At 35.7% G+C, this 21,812-nt stretch overlaps 3 protein-coding genes across 3 annotated transcripts; all 3 read right to left on the reverse strand.

Moving 5' to 3' along the window:
* Nucleotides 1–218: 218 nt before the first annotated feature.
* On the reverse strand, nt 219–2,053 carry LOC110721922 (UDP-glucuronate 4-epimerase 1). The gene has a single exon (XM_021901156.1). It carries the CDS (start codon nt 1,828–1,830, stop codon nt 484–486), a length of 1,347 nt encoding a protein of 448 aa, XP_021756848.1. The 5' UTR covers nt 1,831–2,053; the 3' UTR covers nt 219–483.
* Nucleotides 2,054–13,623: 11,570 nt separating this feature from the next.
* LOC110721923 (glycine-rich cell wall structural protein 1.0-like) lies at nt 13,624–14,495 on the reverse strand. Its single transcript, XM_021901157.1, has one exon. It carries the CDS (start codon nt 14,341–14,343, stop codon nt 13,867–13,869), a length of 477 nt encoding a protein of 158 aa, XP_021756849.1. The 5' UTR covers nt 14,344–14,495; the 3' UTR covers nt 13,624–13,866.
* A 2,135-nt stretch (nt 14,496–16,630) lies between these two features.
* Nucleotides 16,631–17,404, reverse strand: LOC110721924 (glycine-rich protein 5-like). Its single transcript, XM_021901158.1, has one exon. The coding sequence runs from the start codon at nt 17,348–17,350 to the stop codon at nt 16,892–16,894; it is 459 nt and encodes a 152-aa protein (XP_021756850.1). The 5' UTR covers nt 17,351–17,404; the 3' UTR covers nt 16,631–16,891.
* Nucleotides 17,405–21,812: the final 4,408 nt, after the last annotated feature.

Consider the following 21,812-nt stretch of genomic DNA (forward strand, 5'->3'; position numbering starts at 1 on the left):
TTACTTGCAACATTATAAATAAATTACGGAGTAGAAAAATGATGCAACATGCCACGTTCTTTCTTTCCTAAGAAATTTCCCTCAATTATTGTTGACTTGTTGTACTATACTACTAATATCAATAATGACCAACCGGGCAAGCTATTTACTGATTATATAATTGAGCGCGTAAATAAATATCACTAAGTAAATTAATAACGCTAATCGACAAGCAAAAATATCCAAAGTATGCAAATATGGGAAAATTAGTTGGCACCTAATAAAAGATTTTTCCTTTACAGATATGATTCTTGAAAAAAATAAAATTTCATCTACCCATGACTTTTTTTTTTTAATATCCTTTTCTTTTTTTGGAATTCTAATTTTCCATTTTTGAAAAAAAAAGAACCCCATATATTTCTCCACCCTTAAAAAAAAGTTAAGAATTACCCAACAAAATTCTGTAATTGACAAAAAAAAATTTACTTCCGAAAAAAAAATGAATCAATTTACAGGCTTGCCGTTATTGTAGCCGTAATAAGAGAGATACCACCTAACAAACTTTTTCAACCCGGTTTGTAAATCGGTAGTGGGCTTATACCCGAAATCTTTTTGCGCCAAACTAATATTCGCATGAGTAAACGGAACGTCACCGTTTCCTGGCATTTCTACTACATTCTTCTTCGCCTTCACTTTCAGATGCTTCTCTAGTATACCGACAAGTGTCGGTACCGTTACCGGTTGTGTGTTCCCCAAATTGTATATTCTATACGGTGCTACCCCTCTTTTTTTACCGCCACTTCCGGTACTCTTTCCTGACGTATCTAACGCACCTAAACACCCTTTTACGACGTCGTCTATGTATGTGAAGTCTCTTGCTAAATCGACTTTGTTTTTACCTCTGTAAACGGTGATTGGTTTCCCTTGTAGGATGTTTCGAGTGAAGGAGAAGTACGCCATGTCGGGTCGGCCCCACGGGCCGTAGACGGTGAAGAAGCGGAGCCCGGTTATGGAGAGCCCGTAGATGTGGTTGTATGTGTGGGTGATCTCTTCGCCGGCTTTTTTGGTTGCGGCGTAGAGGGATGCGGGTTGATCGGTTCGGTCGAGTTCCGAGAACGGACTCTTCTCATTGAGCCCGTAGACGGAACTAGATGAAGCCCATACGATGCTGGGTTGCGGGTTAGCCGACTTGCAGACTTCTAGCAAGTTGACTAGACCCGCAATGTTGCTGTGGACATACGACATCGGGTTTTCGATCGCGTATCGAACACCCGCTTGGGCAGCGAGGTGCATCACGTGGGTGAACGCGACCGTGTCAAAGAGCTTCGACACGATCTTGAAGTCGTTGATGTCACCCTCGACAATGAATATTCCATGAGATTGTAGCAAATTCTTACGAGCCCGTTTTAAGGACGGGTCGTAGTAATTGTTGAAGTTGTCGAGGCCCACGACTCCGTCGCCCCGTTTCTTGAGGGCGAGGGAGACGTGGGACCCGACAAAGCCGACAGCCCCGGTAACAAGTACGGACATACCACCAGATCGATGGATCTGGGCGGATGTCCGTACTTGTTTCTCCCATTGAATACCGCCCCAAGAAGCGGTGAAATACTTGCTACCCGTATCGACAAAACTCTGAAAACTCAAATACGACGCCGTAAGAGCAATCAAGAACAACGCCCAAAGAAACATGGTACTAGTAGAAGCGAAACATCGATGAAGCTGACGATTCATGAAATAATGAGCACCCCTTTGATCAACCTTGAACTTGCCGGGAGTTGAAGGGAAGAGTTCGTCCTCTAATTGAGGCATTATTATTCTCTTTTGATTTTCTCTCTCCAGAAATTTAATCATTCAATTTGATATAATTGGTGTAATTGGAGATTATTAGCAGATGCAGAGGAAAGAGAAAGGAGGAAGAAAGAGAAATGGTAAATCTGCATCTGCAAAGAGAAAAAAAAGGGAAGAGATAGAGGTGGTGGATATATAGTGGTCACCCACAAGGAAAGAGAGAGGAATGAAGATAGGGACAAATTAACCAAACTAGACGCGTGAACGCGTTAAAAAGACGTGTAGGTTGGATGTATTTCAGTATTTGTACTGCTCAGTATTTATTATTTTAACTTGACTATATTTTTTGACAGAGAACCTCGTGTGTGTTGTGTGTGGAAGTTTCAGGTACAGTAACTATGGTCAGCTTTGTACGAGTAATTTTTAGCACCGTTTGTTGGTCGGGGCTAGAGGTGTTAGTTCAAGTGTTCGGGTTAAATTTGATAAGGTCGGATCAGATTAAATATATTTTTAATTAGTTATGTTAAATTATTTTGTCCATGAGACTTAAAATTTGAATCACATGTTTTGGGTTGGGCTAGTTGGGTGAGGCTTTGACACCTTTAGTTGGGGCTTGGGTGGTATTGTTTGGTTCGAGTCGTTTTATGAAGTTCTTCTCATTTGTATTTTATATACGTTGTATAAGGGTAATTATAAACAAGGAAAAATAAGAAAATGGGTGAACTAAGTTGGGACGATTATTGTTTTTAACTTTGACTATATTAAGTGTTAAAAGGAAGAAAAATTACTACTTGGAATCAATGGTGTTTTTTAAAGATTTTAATCGTGAGGAATTACACTTCTTATAACTTCGTTATTTGAACTTTGTAATTTTTTTTTTTCTTTTTGTGTAAACGTGTAAATATGTATCTATCATGAAAGTAACTAGTAGTTAGTTATTCATCTGGACAATATTTTAGTTGTTGATCTGGACAATATTTAAGTTGTTGATCTGGACAATATTTTAGGTATTGTGTGTATCACGTGATTTAGGTACTTCTTTGGCAAAGATTTAGATTTTATTACTGTAATATAATGAAACCCTTATATTTTTTCATTATTTTCTTTTAAATACAACACTTCGAATTTTACACTATTTTTCATCATAAAAATAAATTACCCTATTACTTGTACATATTTTCTATTTTTTTTCCTTACATTCACTTACCCTATCAAAACTCTCTTTCTTCGAAGCTTGTTATATTTTTTCTTCTTTTCGTTGGTCTCATGTTCAGAGGATGAGAACTCTGTTGCACACCACTTAGCTAAATTGGTGCCTTTCGCTGTAGAGCAAATTTGGATTTATCATTGTCCTAGTGATGTAGCACCGTATGTATTAATGGACAATTTGTCCATGATTAAATGAAGGTTCCCTTTCCTTGGTTAAAAAAAAAAGAAAAAAAAAAATCTTTCTTCAATTGTCTTATTTTAAGTGGGAGAACAACAAAATATTTGAGAGTAGAGGGTGAGGGGACTATGGGCATTCCTTAAATCTTAAGGGTTGTTTGGCAATCGGCGGTTGACTGTTGGCTTATTTGACTAGCTGGAAGAATTAGCTTTATGAATTGGCCTTTTCAATTAGTTATTTAAGCCACCTGTTTATAAAAGTGTTTAGTAATATTATTTATGGTTGTTAGTTGTTTATTAGTGATAAAGTGGGCCAACAAGCTAAAAGCCAATAGAAAAAACTACTCTTATTAACTTTTGGCTTTTGACAGAAAATCCAACTCAAAAGCCAATAAAAAAGCCAACTACCAAACATATTTTTTTGGCTGTTTGACCAAACTAAAAAGCCAAAAGCCAAATGTTAGGCAAAAAGCCAATTATCAAACACCCCCTTTAAGCATATGTAGATGATGGTGGTGTTGGGATTTATGAGACCCCATCATCTATTCATCTCCATCAAGCTAGGAACAAAAACCAATAAAGATACTTATGAAGTATAGTACTCGTATTATAGTAGTATAGCTAGTCAGCTTAAATTTATGTCAAAGTATCACCTGTCTCAAGTGCATATAACTAATTTAGCTGATTTTGTAAATGGGCCCAAAAAGCTAAAGCCCATCTTATGTTTGTAATGAGACACTTGGGTACAAATGTTACAATGGACTGTTTTTGTATGCTACAACATTAGGACTCATAGTATTTATTTTATTTTGACTACAAAAATGAAATACTTGTAGTTAAATTAGTTTTACTCTTATATTTCTTACTTCCAATCATTGTATAAGTCAATTATGAACAAATGTGCTAAAGGCAGAAAAATATGTTCAAATTTAATCAGTAAATATGGCTATACATCATTAAGGGTAAGCCAAATTTCGAGATGAGATCTGATTGTATGATCATAAGATTGTAAAAATAAATTTGAGATAATATATTCATACATTATTTAATTTCATTGTTGACTTGTGCACTAGACAAAACTAGTAACATTAGAATACATTTACAAGTAGTAAATCATGAACAAATAGTTCCGATGCAAAAATTTAATACAACAAATACAAAAGTGACATACGTACGTACAAATCATGAACAATAATCACAAATTTTAAATGAAATCAACACAAAATTATGACACATATTTTCCCATCACAAGCTTGTGAAATTTTTTAGTTAATAGTTACCATCATCATCATCACCTCCTCCTGCTCCTGAACCAGCATACGATCCAGCCTCAGAGCCAGCTCCCGACCCGCCGTGGGAACCAGAACTGCTAGAGGAGGATGAACTCGAGCTCGAGTTTGAGCTCCCTGAACCCGAACCTGACCCGGCACCCGCGCCTGAGCCACTTCCACCTAGCCCAACACCTATTCCAACACCAACACCTATGCCACCACCTAGGTCCAACCCTAGATCCTTTCTTTCGACACGACCCTCGGACATGTGTGCTAATGTTGATAACAATAACAAGGATGATAATAAAAGAGCTAGACTAGTTTTGATAGTGGCCATATTGTTGGATAACTAAATGTAAAATGATGCTTAATAATGTATTAGTTTGAAGATAGGGTGAGTTGCTGAATAAGCTAAGGCCTATATTTTTTTTTTTTTTTGAAAGAAAGCTAAGGCTTATATTTATATGGATGCAAAAAGGTGAGATGGTTGGAGGAGAATTGAAAGATCAATATATGATGGTGCATACGCGCAAGAGAATTAAGCTACGTAACACCTATGAAGTTTTTTGGTACTGTAGTCTGTAGGGTTAGCCACGAAGAGCAAATGATGTAAAATTATAAACGGGCCAGGATTTACATAGACATATTGATGATTGACTATTTGACCAATTTGCTTGCTTATGTTAATCTTACACCATTAATTAGTGCGCGCACATTTCTCATTCTCTTTTTGGTGACCTTGATGCTAGGGTTTTACTAATGCTTAGGTACATTAGTGCAATCATGTGTTGTCACTCTTATAAAACTTAATTAAGCCTTGATAAAATGGGGTGGGAGTAATTGGTAAGTGCTTCATTATGCTATAATCACTTACTAATTACTTTCACTACTTATTACTAAATTTTCTTCTATCTACCAAGTGAGAGTAGTAAACTTTTGATTAGTGTCACTCAAAAATTTTAACTAAAACTAACAGTTTTCATTTGTACAATTTATAACAAGATTAATATTGGTGTGCTACTGTTATGTTACATATTATGTATTAAGGCTATATCTGGTTGGATGGAGATATCTTCGATCAATTAAAAATTTTAATGAAAAACATTTTTTCAAGAGAAAATACAGCCATCTTTCATATTCCTTTTTTGGTTCAATATAATTCCTTACAAAAAAAGTTGAAGAGTATAAATTTGATAGAAGAGAATAAGGGAGGCAATAAGGATTTAGGAGTGAAAAATAATGTAGCTATTGTTATTTATAGAAATATAAATTTTCCATCAAAGGCATTTGGTCAATAATAATCATGGCATTGTTAGACGATTTGATAAATATCATCAGTCAATTGCAGTACTATTTTTAATTTGTAAGTTTATGTAGTGTACTCAATTTGTTACCAAATGCAGTATATAGCTGTTTTTATTCAAATTGGAGATACATACATAAATACATTAATGGAGAACCTGTGCCAGCTAAATTATGTGCTCGAGTTAAATCAAAATGCATGAATTCTTATAGGAAAAATATTAATGGCCTAATTAGCACGCTCAAGCAAATGTAAAATCATCCTTGTTAGATTTCGGGAAAACTCCTCAATCTGGAGTGTGTACCATTGATTAATATATATAGAGTTTTACAAGACTCGTAATCCTAGTACAATAAGGATACAAAATATATACAAATATTATCCTAATCTGCGAAAAATATTATCATGACTATAATATCTATCACACCCCCGCAGTCATAGCGGGAGGAGGTTGTACGCTAAGACTGGATCTAAAATCCAAAAATAAGTCTTGTGGTTGGCCTTTTGTGAAAATGCCCGCAAACTGATATCTAGAAGGAACATGTAGAACACGAACTTGTCCCAAAGCAACCTTTTCTCGAACAAAATGAATATCCATCTCCACATACTTGGTGCGTTGATGTAGTATCGGGTTGCCAGAAAGGTAGATAGCACTGACATTATCACAATAAACAATAGTAGCTTGTCGAAGAGAACAATGTAATTCAAGTAAAAGATTATGAAGCCAACATGCCTCAGAGACAACATTTGCGACGCCTCGATATTCTGCTTTTGCACTCGATTTAGATAAAGTATGTTGACGCTTAGATGACCAAGAAACGAGGTTGTCCCCAAGAAAGCAGCAATAATCCGATGTGGAACGATGTGTATCGGGACAACCTCCCTAGTCAGCATCAGTGTAAGTAATCAAACGATGAGAAGCAAATGGATATAAATGTAAGCCATGATCAATAGTACCTTGAATGTAACGCAGAATGTGTTTCAATGCATCATAATGAGATTCCCGGGGATCATGCATAAAAAGACACACCTGTTGTACCGCATAGGCAATATCTAGTCTGGTGAAAGTGAGATACTGAAGAGAACCTGCTAAACTGCGATATAAAGTAGGATCCCGAAAAGGTGGTCCTGCATCTGCACTAAGCTTGGACTTAGTGTCAACTGGAGTAATTGCAGGTTTACAAGAGCCCATACCCGCACGCTCTAAAATCTGCTGTGCATACTTTTTCTGTGAAAGTAGCAAATAAGAGGGAGTACGGGTCACCGCAATCCCTAAAAAATAACTCAGAGGGCCCAAATCAGACATAGGAAACTAAGTTTGCAACTGAGATATGATCCTCTCACGCAACCTGTCAGAAGAGGTAGCTAATATGATATCATTAACATAAAGAAGCAAATATGCCATATCATCACCCTGTCGAAAAGTGAAAAGAGAGTTGTCACGTAACCCAATTTGATCAAAAAATTCACAAAGCTCTGGTACCAAGCTTGAGGAGATTTCTTAAACCCATATAGAGCCTTACGAAGTCGACATGCATGGGAGGGTGCTCTCCGATCAACAAAACCCGGAGGTTGATGCATGTAATCAGTTTCCTGTAGATCACCATGGAAAAAGGCATTTTTGACATCTAATTGATGAATCGACCACTTTTTAGCCATAGCTAAGCTAAGAACAGTATGAATAGTGGCCGGTTTACTACCGAACTAAAAGTCTCATCATAATCCACACCAACTTCTTGCGATCTGCTATCACAAACAAGACGAGTTTTGTGCCTTTCAAGGTCACCATTAGACTTGTATTTGTGTTTAAATAACCACATACAATTAACAACGTTCACCCCCGTAGGCCTAGGTACCAAATCCCAAGTCCCTGTTTTAATAAGAGAATTATATTCATCTTGCATCGCCGCAATCCAGTTAGGGTCACTAAGAGCATTTTTATATGTCTTTGGTAGCGGTGATTTATGAGAAGTGATGGTCATATTAGCAGAGTGATATTTGGGGTTTGGTTTGAAAATTCCTCGTTGACTACGAGTAATAGGCGGAGAGGGTGGAGGTGGCCTTGTGGGTCGAATGGGGTCAAGGCCACGCATAGGGGGGTGTATATGTGTGTCTAATAGGTGATAAAGGTTGGAGTGATGGGGGGGAAGTTGGAGCATTTTGTGAGGTTGGAGTGATGGGGGGGAAGTTGGAGCATTTTGTGAGGTTGAAGGCCCAGGCCTAGCCCAGAAGAAAGAGTGAAAGAAGGAGGAAGAACGGGCAGGCTGCTCCGCGTGTGGGCCGCGGGAGAGTGGGTTGGGTTGTAGCCTACTTGTGATCCTTCCTGATCCACAAGAGAAGGGGGAGAAATAAGGGGGGCTGATTGGGCCGTGAGAGGGGAGTTTGGGTGGGGCATGGATGGGCCTGTTGGAGTGGGCTGAAGAGTTTGAGCTTGTGCATATTGCTGCCAAAGGGGATTAAGTAGTGGACTAGGATCTGTATGATCAAGGAAAGAGTAATCGGACTCTTAAAAATTGCTCAAGTTACGAAACGGGAAAGTTGACTCATCAAAAATGACATGACGGGAAATAATTAATTTGTTTGTAACAAGGTCTAGACACTTGTATCCTTGATGGTTTGTGGGGTAGCCTAGAAAGACACATGGTGTGCATCTAGGGGCTAATTTATGAAGGGTCGTAGCCGACAAATTAGGAAAACGCAGGCAACCAAAGACCCGAATATGATCATATGAGGGTATCTTACGAAATAAAGCATGCGACGGAGTGTCATTAGCTATATATGGCTTTGGTTGGTAAAATGTTGAGAAGGTAAGTTGCCGTTTCTAAGGAGTCTACCCAATAGGAAGGTGGGATCAAAGCATGAAAGAGAAGAGTACGAGATATATTATTTAATGTGTGGATCATGCGTTCGGCCTTCCCATTTTGAGAAGATGTGTGTGGGGAGAAGCGGAAAACTATTCCATTAGTGACACAAAACAATTTGAACGGATCATTATCAAATTCTCTACCGTGATCACTCTAAAAGGATTTTACGGGTCTTTCAAATTGAGTCATGCCATATGCTTTAAAGTTCAAGAAGGATTGAAAAGCTTGTGATTTAAATTTTAAGGGAATAGTCCACACAAAATGGGTAAAATCATCTAACAGTAGCAAATAATATTTGTGACCATTATTACTACGAATAGGTGATGTCCACAAATCAACATGAATAATCTCAAAAGCAGTAGAAGTAGTACTATTAGAAGAATGAAACGGCAAACGAACATGTTTTCCTAATTGACATGAAACACAAAAGATGGAGTCATGCTCTTTATTACTGGGAATTAAATTTCTAGACCTAAGTAAACTTAAAATAGATTTTCCCGCATGCCCAAGGCGGTCATGCCAAGTAGGTGATGAGATAGCAGTAAGAGTCGTGGCAAGACAAGTAGATGGATTGGTAGTGGTAGTGATAGGATATAAGTCCCCCGAACTATTGCATCTCATTATTACTTTCCCCGTACGAGGGTCCTTCACAGAAAAATCAAAAAGATCAAGTTCAATTAACACGGAATTATCAGAAGTAAATTTACGAACGGAGATAAGATTTTTTAACAATTTGTGGAGCTAATAAAACATCACGAAGGACAAGGGGGAGGGGGGTTGGGTAAGGCAAGGTGATATGACCATAACCTAAAACTGGAATGCGATGACCATTACCACCTAAAATATGATTATTTTTGCTCAAATTAAATAAGGGCATGAGAGTACCTGAATTGTTGGTCATTTGAGATGTCACACCCGAGTCCATGTACCAAGAGTTGTCTTGCGAAAGGCTCATAGTAGCGAAAGAATTCCCCGACTCGGTAGGAGTCATGGGCGGCCCATAAGCCGGAGCTTGGTAAGCCGAGTATTGAGCTTGATAAGCTTGTTGCGGATACTGGGTTGGATATGCGGGCCTAGGGGGTGCAGCACTGCCCCTTTGTTGATATTGGGCCTGTTGTTGAGGAAAGGGGTAAAGAGTAGCTGGAGCCCAATAGTGTTGTTGTTGTTGTTGTGGTTGGGCCTAATTTGGGGCAGGGGCCCATTGAGGTGCTTGAGTGGAATTAGAAGGTTGTTGCTGCTAATTATTCTCACGACCACGCTCCCGACCCTTTCCTTTATTTTTGTTGTTGCCGGCTCGCCACCGCCTCTGCCGGCTCCACCGCCACTACCGGTCCGCTGATGCTGCTGTGGTTGTGACGTCGGAGTTTGGGTGGGTGGCAGTTGAAGCTTGTTGCGCAACGAAGGAGGTTGCGGATGTGCCTTGATCACTTGATCGTCTTTTTTCCTCAAGAAGGAGACGAGACCTAGCAGACTCGAAAGAAGGGAGAGGGTCGGTCTGTTGGATGATCGTGGCAACGGTGTCGTAATCTGTGTTGACGAGACCTGACACAAGCCGAATAACATGCTTCTGTTCTGACACAGGTTGATCTACGACAGCGAGTTGATCTTTAAGCATCTTCAACTGTTGACATAGGAAGTAATGTCAGAAAAATTGGACAAGTGAAGTGAATTAAACTGGTTTTCAAGATAAACGACCCTTGTATTTTTGCTATCTTGAAATAAATCCTTCAATTTATTCCAGAGTTGTTGAGCCGTATCGCCTTTGCAAAGACGGTTGTTAGAAGGTCCATGGAGATCGTCTCATAAATCCATTGTTTGAAAATGAAGTCTAGTCTAAGCCATAAGGAATTGGAGATGTCGGATGGTCTAGGGGTTGACGAGTCGATAATGTGATCGAGAACTAAAAAGGCATGGCATTGAACTTCAAATAATTCAACCCAATTGAAATATTGCACCTTTTCCCGATCAAGAATTAAGGGAATTGATCAATATATATAGAGTTTTACAGGACTCGTAATCCTATTACGATAAGGATACAAAATATATACAAATATTATCTTAACCTACGACAAATATTATCATAACTATAATATCTATCAATCCTAATACATAAAATTAGCTTCAAAGTATGTATGTTCAATTGAATAATTTAATACAGTAATTTCTTTCTAATTCAATTGAATGATTGAGCTCTACAATAATTAATCTAATGATGTTCACTACTACACAAAATCCAAGCTGATACATACGCAGTACTACTGATTTACCATGTCCACCACTTGTATACAAGTCCGCACATAGACTAGCCTCGTATCATCTTGAGACCGGTCACTAGATCATAAGCACCGGCGCACGGCCATCCTTCCTTGCATTAACTCGACTCATAGTCAAGCTAGATAGCATGTATCGTATGAACGTAAGATAAAATATTGCACCGTCCCATGCAAGAATTTGGTCCCGCGCACTATTTTTGGTAACAAAGTACTCATGTTGAGGATGAAATTAGCGGCTACCACTAAGTTTTGTCCACCACCAATTTTCTTGAGAATAAAGCATCACTTGCACAGTTGCACGCATACCGGATTTGTGGATCAAATTTTGCCTTAGCGCATGCTCCTCTAGGATCTATTGCACACAAGATATGTATTGCACTAGTTACGTGCATATATATTGATTAATCGAAAGGCTCGTTGCACATACTCATGGTGTATAAACAATCTTATACACGAAACAAGTGTTGCTAATCATTTATCGACTTGTTTGCATGGTAGGTATTAACACATGCATAGGCCAGAATCAATATTAGATATTTAAATTAATATTCCGTGGGTGTCATGATATCCATAATAGACGAAGGTGAATGATTGTTATCAATTTGAATTCAACATTTTTTTTTTTAGGAATTTAAATTTAATATAATTATGTAATCTTATGACTTTTGACTACCACAATTTATTAAAATAGACGGCAAAGATTATTAGTTTTTTGATTTATTTTTAATTAGTAATTTTAATTAAAAATAATTTTTTGATTATTTTAAATATATTTATATCTTCTAGAAATTATTTTTAATATTGTTGAAATTCTGGAAATAAAAAAAATATATAAAATAATTAAAAAGTGATTTTTAATTAAAATTACTAATTAAAAATAAATAAAAAAAATAAACAATCTCAGCTGTCTATTTTAAAAAATTGTGATAGTCAAAAGTCATAAGACTACATGAGATTTTTCAATGTAATTGATGTGATAAAAATTTAAAAACTACGAAGTATACGTTTTGATCATATTTTTTCATTCACATACAAGAAGTTTTATTTTATTTTATTTTATTACAATTCGAGGAATTTTTCTGCTTCATTTCTTTAGAATAAATGAATATATTCAAAATATTAACTTTCCATACTTCAATTCATACCTTTTAATTTTTCGAAGTATATATGTGCGTTGGTGATCATGAAAAACCAAGTTCGTACTTAGTATAGAGGCCAGGTATATATTTGTACTAAAAATAGCATTATTGAATCCTGATCTTTTATAATGATGAATTTAAATTGAGCTGAACTGTACTATAATAATGAACTGAACTATATGCATTGAATGAAGTTTATTACATTGTGAAAATTATTGAGCTGAAGAGTAAACTTGACAAAATTGCAGAGATAAATAAAATTGAGTAAATTAAAATTGCAGAGATAAATAAAATTGAGTAAATTAAATTATTCGAATGAAATTATAGTGAGAAAACTGCTTAAATTGAATTGAACACAATCGAAAATTTGAAAATAGGTTCAAAAGAACGGGTCTTCGTCGACTGTTAGTTTTAACTACTAATGTGCAAAATGGTTACCTACTAAACTAGAAAGAGGAAATGACCCGTGACATCTCGTTAATTTATAACATTAGTATTGACTTGACTTGTGGTAAATTTATTAACTATTACTAAAATAAAACATTGTTAACATTATCTCTCCTCAAAACTGTATACGTGTCGCTTTCTTATGAAATTTTTTCCCGCCTAAAACCATTGATGATGTCATTTTTTGTGATAGTTTTTTTTTTTCTTTTTTTTTCTTTTTTTTGTGATACTTCGTAAACAAGCTAATTAAGTTTTTTCAACAACTTTAATCTAGAAAACCGAAGTATAGTAAATTGAATAGCAAATGTATTCCTTTTTTTTTTATTTAAAGATCTATCCTTCCCTCTACTCAATTCCTTAACACTAATATTCAAATGTCCAGAAATTTCCTAAAATATTCAAATTGTATTTCTTTTAAGAAATCTCCTTCCAATGAATTTATTAATTGAAAAGATTCATTGTATATACGAGTTCTATACTATAATTTTTTTATTAAAATCGTGCATCACAAGGGGATAATCTAGTTGTAACTATTTCAAGACAATGCTCTTGAATTCCTGCAAGGATTATTGCTCTTTCAAGTACATACATATGCTTGATTATACACAAGATTAAACCTTTAATCTCATTCACTATATTTTGAGGAAAAAAGAAAAATCCATTATACGTATAAAGTAGTACGAGTAATACATTCAACCTTCTTATCTTTGTTCTACTCGTCATTTGTAAAGAGTTAATGAATTATATAAGACCATCTTCAATGGTGAGACTTGAGAGAGTTTTTTAGGAGAGAGAGAGTATTTTTTTAAATGATACCAATAAGTTGGTATCTAAACTTAGCAACTCCAAAAGAAGTTGCTAAGTTTAGATACTCAAATTTGAGTCTCATTTGACAAAAAGTGTGGGCCCTCTATCAATATTATAACATATTTTGTATTTTATTTAAGGTTTTTTTTTTCTTTTTTTTTTTTTATTTTTTTGAAAAACTTACAATATGAATTAGGTGGACCATAAATTGAAAGTGACATTAGTATACTTTAGGGAGTCTCACCATTAGGAAATTAGACTCCACATGATTTGATAAATTGAGAAGTGAGTTGGGTATCACCATTGAAGGTAAAAAACAACTCATTTTGTATTTCAATACTCGAAGTTGAGTCTCACCAATAGAGATGGTCTAATAGCACATAAGATGCGAGTTGAAATTCATTATAAAATATTTTCCATTACATTGAACACATCGAGTACATATATGATTTAGGAACCTCGAAACATATGAAAACAAATCCAAGCCATGCAAGCAATGGACTTAATTTCCTTTATGAAGTACTCTTTTATTCTGTTTGTACAAGACATATGTTGCCATGCATTATTGTCATCATCAAACAAAAAACAATTTTAATGTAGACCTTGTGCTTAGTCCCCACCACCTTCGTAACCTCTGTCATATCCACCACCTTCACCGTGTCCATATCCACTTCCACCACCAGAACCTCCACCACCTCCACCTCCTCCACCACCACCGCCGCCGCCACCACCTCCTCCTCCTCGTTCGCCTCCTCGTGATCCACGACCTCCTGATCTAGACCCAGCGCTTGAGCCAGCATAGGAGCCTGCTTCAGAACCTGCGTTTCCACCTCCACCTGAGCTCGAGCTTGAGCTAGATGAAACAGAACTTGAGCTAGAACTTGAACCACCGGACCCTGATCCAGCTCCAGAGCCTGACCCACCACCGAGACCTAAGCCTAGCCCTAACCCTAATCCGATCCCCACACCACCAAGGTCTATACCCAATTCCTTCCTAGCTACCCTATTCTCAGGTGTCTCAATCTCAGCAGAAGAAGTTGTAACAAGTAGGGCAATGAAAAGTGCAACACATTTTAGACGAGCCATGTTTATCGTTTCAAAACTACCAAATCGATCAGTTGATTGTGAAGTAATTTGAAAAAGTAAAGGGGCTATTTATAGAGCCATGGCATATGATAGTGCCAAAGCAAGGTGTTCTTACTTGGTGTTTGATGATTATTAGACATATAGTGATCGAAATTTCTAGAATTCTTTTATAATAAACTACTACTTCGTATTAAACCTAACTCGTGGTTACAATTTAAATTTGCCGCGTTAGGGTACTAATATGTGCATCAAAAATGGTCCACGCACTATTTTTGGCTTGTTGACTTGTTTAGCCTATGTGTGTTTTATTAATATAAAACACTTAATTTCATACGTGCTATGCCATTTTAGATTTGAATATGAAGTTAGCGGCTACCACTAGGTTTTGTCCACCATTAACAATTTGCTTGCAAAAGGAAATTGTGGTTGACATATTGCCATCTCAAGGTTTATTTTAGGATGAGTAACATGCATGTATTAATCAAACTTAATAGAATGAAATTATATGCGGAGTACTAAGCATGTCATTTTGTGTTGTTCTTGCTCCCTTTGTTTTGTATATTAGTCGCAACACTTTTCTTTTACATCCGTTTCATATTAATTGCAACACTTCTATATTTGAAAAGGATCCACTATTATTTTTATAATTTCTCTCTCCCACTAACCCCACTTTCACAAAATTTTATTATTTCTCTTTCCTACCAACCCCACTTATATTACTTTTTATTATTTCTCTCTCCTACCAACAATACTTTATATTATAAAAAATTCTCTTTTGAACCCCACCCTATAAATTTTCTTAAACTTTGTGAACACCCTAGTGTTGCAATTAATACGAAATGGAGGGAGTATTAGTTAGTGATAGGGGTCGACCAACAGAGTAATAAAATATATATAAAAGAAGTGGAGTTGGTGAAAAAATAAAATATGATAGTTGGGAGGAGAAACAATCTAAAAATATTAAAGTATGATAGTTAGGGGGTCCAATAGGAAAGAGAAATTAGTAAAATATTATGAAAGGTTTCCAAAAAAGGAAATGGAGCAAGTGATAAAATACGACCGCAAAAGAAAAGTAGAGTAAGTAATAAAATATGGAGGGTCGGAGTATGAACTTAAGCTTATCTAAACTTATTAAAACTTATTTTAGTTTTTTTTAGAAGAATTAAAACTTATTTTAGCTGTATTAGAGCTTATTTTTACTGAACTTATCTTAACTTTAAACTTATTTATGAGACCTGAAATAAAAGGAAAAATAGTAAACAAAACATGACTATTGTAATCAAGATGTAGTTAGGATCTATCGCAATGTCTTCCTTGATATTTGTTTTTAAGGAGAAGAATTCTTCACATCAATGCACGTAAAATGATGAAGACCAATGCAAGATTCCAAATTGAAGGCATTGGCACAACATGATATACATAGAACTTTCAAGTCATATTACTCCGTATAGTTCACCAATTGACATTTAAGTAGCCGAGTTCTTTCTAGACATTTTGACATATTTTGGTCGGTATAATAACAACTCTAACATCATTTAGCACATACAGGACTTAAAAGACGAGCTTTTAATGTTTCATCGTGTTAATTTAATTGTAATAGGGTGAGGGAGTAGTTTCTCCTTTCTTCTGCTGTCAAAAAAAAAAAAAAAAAAAAATGCTAGATTGAACGCACTTAAATTATTCTTAGACTAAACATGTGCACCAGTGATTGAACAACTAACAACAAAAAATGGTATAAAGCTATACTTTCGTTGATCTTTAATACTTGAGAAATACTTCGTACATACTAATTTCGATAGGATAACAATCAATAGAGGAAATCCACCAGATTAGTTGTGCATCACTTAATTCAGTAGAACGAAAACATGATTAAGAAGGCTGTCATTGCATACTGTCCACTCAAGAATTGTGCATGACTGGATCCGAATGTTATTTATAATTATGGAGCATTAGAATCTTGGACGTTTTGACACAACTTTTGAAATAATTTTATTAGTGTTTTGGCTTGCTAAAATATTAACAGCTGCTAGTTGATGAGAACTAATCTTGGTCCTTTAATTTACGAACTACCTCAACGAATTGAACAACTACTAGCATAGCAGTACAATAACTAGTTTAGGTAAATAGCCGGCTCAGTTATACATTTTGACATACTTGTACATGGTTTAGTATCAAAGACTCAAAGTCATTTACAATCACTTTTCATTGTAAAGATCGAGTTGTGCTGTCGATTTATAAAAATAAAAAATATCATTACAATAAACACAAAATTTATAAAAATAAAAAATATCAGATGCAAAGCTGAACTTCTCAATTTATAAAAATAAAAAATATCATTACAATAAACATAAAATAATACATGATGTTATTTGGATACTGGAATAATAAAACATATTGAAATGTTGAAAACACAAACAAGCAAATAGACTTTTCTATGGGACACCTTATTTCTTTTTATTCTGTTACATTACTCACATACAGGTGCTATATCTTAAAGGATATTAACAGTAGAATGTTGACGACATTTCATGCAGACTTCAAATTTAATTTAGTCTTCGCCGCCACCATATCCTCCACCATACCCGCCACCTTCACCGTGACCATACCCACTTCCTTCACCTGAACCGCCGCCGCCGCCGCCACCACCACCACCTCCACCGCCTCCTCCACCACCGCGGCCTCCACCTCGTGATCTTGACCCAGACCCGGCTCTTGACCCAGCATAGGATCCTGCTTCAGAACCCGCATTTCCACCTCCACCTGAGCTCGAGCTTGAGCTAGATGAAGCAGAGCTAGAGCTAGAACTTGAACCACCAGATCCAGATCCAGCACCGGCACCAGCTCCAGAGCCCGACCCACCTCCGAGTCCCAATCCTAGACCCAAACCTACCCCTACACCCCCGAGATCTATACCCAAGTCCTTCCTTGCAACCCTACTCTCACCGAATATAGCAGAAGTTGCGACAAATAGGGCAAGGAAAAGTGCAATAGATTTTAGACGTGCCATTTTTATTTTGTTTCAAATATTATGATCAAGTCAATTCATAGTAAGGAAATAAGGATGAAAGAAGGGCTATTTATAGTTGCCAAAGCAAGGTGATCATACTTAGTGTTTTGATGATTCAACATGTATAGTAACAGTTCTTCATTATTTTACTAGTTACTTAACCTAAATTTGTGGTTGCCAATCGTTCGCCGCATTATGGAACCGTCCCATGCAAAAAAAAAAAAAAAAGGTCCCACGCACTATTTTTAACTTGTTGACTTAATTGTTTGCCCTAAATCCCTAACTTTTAACTTTTTATTTCGTAATTTTCTTTGAGTTTTTAAGCTTGTAAGATGAAGTTAGTGACTACCGAATCACTAGGCTCGCTCTGTCCTCCATTATTGCTGAGGATTATTCAATATATTTTGTTTAATTTTACTTACATTAATTTTCATTATGCATAATTAATAAAGAAATTAATGCGAACTCAACTTTCAATTAAGTTGTCTTTAGGATGATTAAATAGCATGCATTAATTATTATTTGTATAAATTAAATAATCAAACCAAAAGACATAAGATCGTTCCTAGTGTGGTCAAGAAACGTGTTCTTAATTGCTGTAATTGGGTCTCTTCAAATTAAATCCTTACACGTGTTAAGTAAATTATTATTTTGTACTCTATAATGTTTTCCTCATACAATATGATTTTCAAATACAACTGCGAAATTATAATAAAAAAATAAACAAACTGTGTGAATGTGTATGAATGTGTATGTGATTATTGTACATATTTTTCTGAATAAATATTGACATATCATTACTCAGTTGGTGTTTATAGTGTTTTAGTGAAGCTACATACTGCGATAAGGTGGTTGCTATTCACTTTTTGAGTCTTAATTAGCAACCCTTACTACGTCGTACATATATAGTATATGTTGGGTATGGCCCAAATTTTATAAGCCCATTATTTTGGTCAAAGTATTATCCATATTATAGAGGCTTCCGAAATAATATCCTACTTGAATTTTCTAGAATATTATGGACACAAGAAGGATGGAGAATTGAGGAAAAATCTAGAATTATTAAATGCCAATGAAAATTCTAGATTTATGTGGAGAGTTTAAAAATATCCACATATGTGGAAGTTTCCACACAAATCTTCCAAACTCCATCTACACCTATAAATATAGGTCAAGGGCATTCAAAACACAACAACAAAACACAAAAACACAACACAAGAAGCCATACAAAACACAAGCCTTTCTACAAAAATATCCTCCCTCCTTGTAATATTCCACTACTATCATAATACTCAATACTCCTTGTGAGTTTCTTATAGTGAGAGTTCTCTTGTAATAATCACCCTCAAGGGTTCTTGTACTCTCCTACTTTTCATATAGTGGAATAAAAGTGCTCGTTGTTACATAAAATCGTGTGTTAATTTATATTAATTATCTTGCCAATTATCAATTCAATTTATACTTCTCAATCAAACATATCTTCGCTTCCGCTGTGCATTCACCAACCCTAACAGTATACTTGTTGAAATTCATTATAATCTCACTTGTGATTGTCCCGTCTCAAAAGAAGAGGAGAAATAGTTCTTTTTTATAAGGTTGAGGAGTTAGGGTAACTTTATTGCTAGTGTGGAGTAGAGTTTGGAGATAAGTCTCATGAAACACTACTAAAAATTAAGGTTTTTGCGACCGCCTCTAACGGTCGCTAAAAATAGCAAAAAACGGTCGCTGAAAATAACTGCGATCGTCAACGGTCGTAATAGGGTGGTCGTTATTCACCTGGTCGCAAAAAGAAATTATTACGATTGGGTGACGGTCGCAGATTTTTTGCGACCGTTTTTATTATTTTCAACGACCGCATGGAAAACAGACGCAAATATTAATTGCGATCGGTTTAAGCAGCGCTCGCAATTCTGAAATTTAGCAACCGCTTTTGGCCGCGCTAAAAGTTGTAAAAAAACAAAAAAAAAAACGCCACCCATCCAAACCACTACTTGTACTTCACTCAGCCCCACCACCATTGCCACCCTAACCAACTCCACCCGCCGCCACTTCCCACCACCCACCCTAACAACCTCTATCCACCCAAAAAACCCTTAACCCAAAATAACGAAAATAAAAAAAATTTTAATGTAATCAAACAAAAATTAACGAAAACAAAAAAAAAAATCAACAAAATATGAACAAAGTTCACGAAATTTTGAACAAAATCAACAAAAACTAAATTGAAACCCAAAGTCAACAAATTCAAACAAACATTAATGAAAACTCAAAATCAAACCCAAGATCAATGAAATTCGAACAAAATATGAACAAGGTTCACGAAAATTCGAACAAATCCAGCAAAAAACTCAAAATCAAACCCAAAATCAATGAAATTTGAACAAAAACTCAAACAAAAATCAGAAAAAAAAAAATTTAACCAAAATTTGTAGAAATGTAAATATGAAAATTCGAATAAAAAACGAAATACAGCCACAAATATGGAAAATAAACAAAAAAAACCAAATTTTAAGAAAAAATAACATACCTTTCCTAATATTTCTTCCTCTTTGGGTTTATATGGTCAAATTTGACCATAAAAGCTCTACATTTGGAATTTTTACGGTCGAATTTGACCATGATAACCATAATTCATTTGTTGAAGAAAATCCGAACACAATAATTCGTTTGGTTACAAAAATTTGAACACCAAAACTCTAGATCTGGAAATGAAGAAGAAAAAGAGAACGAAAATGGAGGGGAGTGAGATGCGAACGAAAATGGAGGGGCGTGAGATGCGAACAAAACTGGATATGCGAAAATTAGGAACGAAGATGGAGAACTATAATAGAGATGTGAAAATGGAGAACGAAAATGGAGAAGAAGGAGAAAGGAAAGAGAAAAGAAAGAGAAGGAGATGGAGGAGCGTGAGAAAGGAAAAAGAATAAAGAGAAAAGAAAGATGAGGAGAGAGAGCGGCGTGATAAGAGAATATTAGGGTTTGGAAAAATAGGGATCCTTTTATACCGTATTCTTTTTTTAAAAAAAAAACCCTTTTGCGATCGCTTTTAGCGGTCGCACTGTTTTATAAACGGTCGCAAAAGAGTTATTTTAATTTAGAATTATTTTTAATTGTTCAAACATCCTTGCGACTGTTTAAAAGGCTAAAAACGGTCGCAAATCTGCGACCGTTTTCAAAACATTCCTAATATTGTGACCGCGAAAAAATTGGTCGCAATTTAACCGAATTTTAGTAGTGCAAGTCTCATGCGTTAATATCATCAAAGACTCATGTGAGTCTTGGATTGAGTTTGGAAAATCAAAAATCATGTCCAGACTTTGCATGGGGAACAAATTGACACTACTACATTTTTGACCAAATGCAACGGCCTAATAAAGGCTAATACAACGGTATTTTAATTGCCGTTGCAATAAAGTAGACTATTGCCACGGATTTAAAACTAATGTTCTTAGAGGTAGAGCTATTGCCACGGCTCTAAAGAAATGTTGCAATAGCCTAGTTATTTTAACAAAAATGAGAGCTAATGCAACGGTATGTGTGTTGTATCATGAAAATTTTAGAAGCGCGCATTTCTTCCCTCTAATTTTTTCACCAAATATTTTGAACAGCACATGTTTATTCACAACTCATTCTCACGGATTCTCACAGTACCCAATCTACTCATTCTCACATCACCCATTTTCTCCATTTTCCCCATCTTCTCACATTCACATATTTGCTTCAACTCCAAAATTACTTCAAAATTCTAAGGTGAAAATCACTCAAAAAAATCACTCAAAAATTCTTAGAGGAAAATAAGCAAGTAAATTTGAGGAAAGTAGACGAAGGCGGCAGTTAGGAGGTGGTGGCTGATAGCGGCACACAGGAACGACATTTTGCAGTAGCAACGATGCCGGAGATAATATACCTGCTCAGGACAGTCCATTTTATATTTTCGACCAGCGATTTGTGTATCCTTTGATCCGATGGCGTACCTCAGTCTCTATTAGTTTTCATCTTTCGAAAATGTAAGTGTTCACCTAAAATTAAAACCCTAGATTCAAATTCACATCTTTGTTTTTTTTTTATTTTTTATTTTTTTTATTTTTTTAATTTTATACTGCTCAAGTATTTAAATTTGTTGGTACAATTTTACATTTATCTTGTTTTTCTATTAAATTTGAACACCGTAATAGTTTCTATGGTTTAAACTGTCGGAGAGGAGCAATTAGGAAGAAGAAGCAAAAATAACTCCTTTCAGTTTTCTTATAATGAAAAATGTTGTGTTCTAAGAAATTGTGTGGTATGACATTAATTCGTATAATACCTTTTCAATTTTCTAATCACCTGTTGTTCTAAATACTGCTAATAATTATTCTCAATGATTATTCTCAATATATTTAGATTTGAAAGTGGTAATGTTAAACACTTGAACATGCTTCTGAGGTAAATTACTTGTGTTTTTTATTCATTAGATTTTTTC

Source organism: Chenopodium quinoa, unplaced genomic scaffold (genome assembly GCF_001683475.1).
Source record: "Chenopodium quinoa cultivar QQ74 unplaced genomic scaffold, ASM168347v1, whole genome shotgun sequence".
Classification (NCBI taxonomy): domain Eukaryota; kingdom Viridiplantae; phylum Streptophyta; class Magnoliopsida; order Caryophyllales; family Amaranthaceae; genus Chenopodium; species Chenopodium quinoa.

Bases quoted from the DNA above. Each gene is read 5' to 3' on its own strand.
- LOC110721922 (XM_021901156.1), bottom strand. From the start codon at position 1,830: ATGATTAAATTTCTGGAGAGAGAAAATCAAAAGAGAATAATAATGCCT.
- LOC110721923 (XM_021901157.1), bottom strand. From the start codon at position 14,343: ATGGCTCGTCTAAAATGTGTTGCACTTTTCATTGCCCTACTTGTTACA.
- LOC110721924 (XM_021901158.1), bottom strand. From the start codon at position 17,350: ATGGCACGTCTAAAATCTATTGCACTTTTCCTTGCCCTATTTGTCGCA.